This window comes from Nanorana parkeri, unplaced genomic scaffold (genome assembly GCF_000935625.1).
Source record: "Nanorana parkeri isolate BGI_ZX_2015 unplaced genomic scaffold, ASM93562v1 scaffold29, whole genome shotgun sequence".
Taxonomy (NCBI): domain Eukaryota; kingdom Metazoa; phylum Chordata; class Amphibia; order Anura; family Dicroglossidae; genus Nanorana; species Nanorana parkeri.
The window spans coordinates 3,250,607-3,254,758 of record NW_017306297.1 but is presented as its reverse complement, the minus strand read 5'-3'; the positions used below and the strand labels follow the sequence as shown (position 1 = coordinate 3,254,758).

General features: G+C 39.8%; 1 protein-coding gene across 1 annotated transcript in view; it reads right to left on the bottom strand.

Annotated features, from left to right (window-relative positions):
- Nucleotides 1-3,314: 3,314 nt before the first annotated feature.
- The window catches only part of LOC108795812 (eukaryotic initiation factor 4A-II-like), a 9,588-nt gene continuing 8,750 nt past the window's right edge, over nucleotides 3,315-4,152 (bottom strand). Inside the window, exon 7 of the mRNA XM_018567122.1 lies at nucleotides 3,315-3,320. Within this exon, the coding sequence (XP_018422624.1) occupies nucleotides 3,315-3,320 (6 nt within the window). The remainder of the gene's footprint in view (nucleotides 3,321-4,152) is intronic.

Sequence of the window (4,152 nt, the reverse complement as noted above, 5' to 3'; positions counted from 1 at the left end):
GCTGGCACTACACATATTATTCAGTAGCTACTTCTCTAGCCAAAAACTGCAAAGAATCCTCAGGCTAAGTTATGGTGTGTTTTCCTAGGAACCCCACAAGTCCATAAATTAGCAATATTGTGCCTTATTGTTTTATCTTTTTTTTTATGTTCATATATTTTTTTTTTTATTGGTTCTTTTAATTTCTTACTGAAACTGTGTTTTCCGTTACTCCCCTTCTTGTTGGGAGCCTTGTACGACCCATTCAGAGGGATCCAATACCCACAGATTGGGTGACTAACAGTGGTTCTTACAATGGCAAGAGAGAAAATTGAATTTATTCGACCCCCCATTCTATAGCAGGTATGATGAGGATTTAGAATCATGTTGCAGGGGGCTTTGGTATTATATTAACACATTAGACAGAGGTAAGCATTCTTTAGCCCTGTTGCTGTTGAAGGACCAATGATTGTGATAAAATATATGTATCCTAAACAAGCATTATATGTTTATATAAGGATACTGCGGTCTATGAGTGGAACTGTATAAGTACTGAAAACCAATAAAAACTTTGAAAACAAAACTGCAAAGAAATTACAGGAAACTACAGGGAGTAAATATACTATTTATTGAACATTGTCAGGACGCAGTAATGACTCGCTGCCTGGCTTATCGATTGCCAGGCAAGCCAGCTCCATGCTGTTTTGCCAGCAAAAGTACTGGTACTCTGTATTGGCACATGGTATCGGTGAGTAGCGAAAGATAAATATTGCCACTTTTACTAGATACCAAACAAATAGTATCTGCATCTCTAGTTTTACCAATTTCAAAAGTTGTTGCACCTAGTACCCAAAAAGACCCAATGCTCTTTATACTCCAAAAATGCATATCATCCAACCATGTTAGAATTGTCAAATCAACTTTGATTTGTATAAAAGGCAAAAATGCCATTGAACACGATCTTCTAACAGATTTGAAGTCACCCACTTGTGGCATCTTTAATCTATAGCTAACCCAACGCATGCAATACACTATACAGCAAGTAGGACTAAAACACTTTCCAGTGTTCCTCGAGACCCAAGAACATGAACTGCTGGTGAAAACTTTGAGTAAACAGCAATTCAAGCCAAGGATCTGCTGAAAATGCCCAGGCAACTCAGTTAAATATATGAAGCTTTAGGACTAGCTTGGCCCTGGCCAGCTGAACAGATGTACCTCCAAGACAGTTAAGTCACCTGTACATTGTGGTAAAGACCCCAAAGCTTTGACATTTAGACTTTTGTCACCTAGACTGGTCAATGCGATCGTTTTCTAATAGAAATTGTGTACATGCACAAAATTCTACTATTTGGCTGCTTAGTCTTTAGATCTGGCGATTCCATGTGTACAGGCACCAGCAGATTCCCAAGCAGTCTTGTAGGAATGGAGCTCAGACATCTGGCCTAGTTTTAACATGACAGATGCATCTTTTCCCACCAAGGTTTGAGAAATACTAGCAGCGCATCACATTTCTTACAATCTTAATTAAAAAAACTTTTGCTGCCTCTTGAATCAAGTACACTGCCCGACTTTCTGGGCATGTTGAGGGCTCCATTGGAACATCTACATAGTATGCTAGGTTATGAAAGTGTAGGCACGGCATGTAACAGCAAACAGCCAAAGCATTAAAATCCACTCAATTTTCCCCAACTGTTGTAACTAGACAACAGAAAGATATAGATGAAGACATTACCTTTACAAGTACAAGTCCTTGTTCCACTGGCCACCATCAATTCACGACCACATGTGTGTTTTCTCTGGTCAAGAGAAATACACACCAGTTCCACAGGCCATTCTCTGCAGCGTCCGGGAGCAAACGGTACTCTGCTCCTTAACTATTTAAACATAAAAGCTTTGTAAAGATTGCCCTGGGAATTCAACTACATGCCATAACAAAGACAAGACCTGTTTGAGACCAAGCGTCCCTGTCTGCCGTATTAATGTCAAACAGACAGGGATAGTAGGAAGCAATTTATTATTTGCAGGGGGAACGATAGAACAGCACTTCACAGCTATACTGTAACTTATCCTGCGTTCATTACTTTGTTTATTGCTTGTTCTGAAGGGAAGACAGTGCTTTGGCATTAAAAATTTGCTGTATTTGCTGAAAGTTATTTGACAACTGAGGAATATTCCTAATTTCTACTTTTTAAAAAAAACAACATTTCAGCTATTGAAGAATCTAGTATTGTATACAGACCTGTGAATGTAATTTTCACGATTGGTAGGTAGGTCATAATTTATCACCAGGGAAACCTGCTGTAGATCTATACCACGTGCCTAGAATAGAAAGTAAATTAAGTCAATTGGACAGATGGTCAACCATTTTTACATGTTGGCTATGGCTCAAAAACCTATTAATTCACAACTAACATCTAAACTATGGCAGTCTACAGTGAATGCCTGGAATCAGATAGAACCATCTGCTCTAAACCCCCCCTCAGACTTCTCATGGGATGGTTCCTGAAAGTTCTAGTTCAATTTCTGCAGCAGTTTTACAATTTGATAATGTACAATATGTTTACACTCCACCCCAACCCCCCAAGTAGTAACAAAACAAGAGATCTATTAGAGACAGGTCCATTGTGCTTGTTCTAAATACCTGGAGGATTTCAGAGTTAGGGAAACTGCATAGTTTTGAGAATACATCCCATAGTAAAACATAAGTCTCCCAACTGTTTGGGGTGAAACCTGAAGTGTTGCTACATGGCCCCATTCAGGGACCATTCAGACAAGCTTTAGGCTGCCTCAAAAAATCTAAACATTTTAATAGTCAAACTGACTTCTATCAACAGATCAATTTTGGAAGCATTTCGTCCAAGTGCCCCATATTTAAATCCCGTTAACAAGGTTTATTTACATTGAGTTTCCAATTTCGCAGCCAAATTTTATATTTGTTACATGTTCCCATTCAAATAGCACAAGCTAAAAATTAATGCTTCTTACAATTTAAATGGCCTTTACTTTGTTTAGGGTTTCTTGGCTTCTTAACAGTTAAAGATTCAACCTTTTTTTTCTTTGTTAGGATGGGTTTGCACTGCATGTTAATGAGGGAAAGGATCTTCAAAAATTTCAGTCTCAAGTATTGAACTACTTGAAGACTGGGGTGTATACACCCTTCCTGTCCAGGCCATTTCAGTATTCAGCGCTGCGCGTTGCATGACTGAATAAAATGTCACCCAGCTTTTTGGTGGTATTTAACCACTGGAGGGGATGTTTATAAGGGGAAAAAAAAAAGTTTTCCCCTTTATGTTATGAAACATGACCCAATGTTTATGGTAAAATAAAAGACAGGGTCACGTCTAGTAAATAGACACCAAGCACGTCAAGCCTTAAAATTGTGCACGTCTGCGAAATTGCAAAAAAAACTCCGACACCCAAAACTGGCCATATGCGACGCTTTACCGCTCATCAATTTAGTGTCAGTGATTGATGGCCCCCCAATTATTGCTCACTGACATTCGCGATAACGTGTGGCATAATGGGCGCAGTCATTTGCGCATGTATGTGCCCAGACCTCGAGTTAGCCAGGTTGCCTGCTGCAACAAAATAGCTAAAAAGGGTTTCTTTATGCTGTGAATGGGGACACAAACCTATAGCCGTATTCTGAAATTTGACTGCAAAAGTGGAAATACACTTTATATAATAGTAATACCATATTTACAGATCACCTTGGACTCTGGCTTTAATATCCACTTCACATTAGGTGCACTGTAGCCATTGCGTGAATGCACGAGTGAAGACTCCACTTTCAGAACATCAATTTTAAAGTACAGAAGGGCTTGGTCATACTGCCATGCTTCTGTCAAAACTGCAGCATGCTCAACTTTAAATGCAGCATGCAAAGGCACATTTGCAAACAAATACACTTAGCCCTCGGTCACACCTGAATGTTTTGTAGCGCGTTCTACGCTCGACGAACGCTCTACAAAACGCTCAAAAATATAAATCCCATTGTATTCAATGGTCTCGTTCCCACCTTGGCGTATTTCCGCCCGTCCCTAATGCGCTACAAAACGGCCCATGCCTGAAAAGGTACATGTACTACTTTGTGCTGTTTTGTTGCGCGTTTCCATTGGGATACAGCCAAGTAGCCTTCGGAAACGCGCGCGCAACTTTTTTTACCGCGAATCG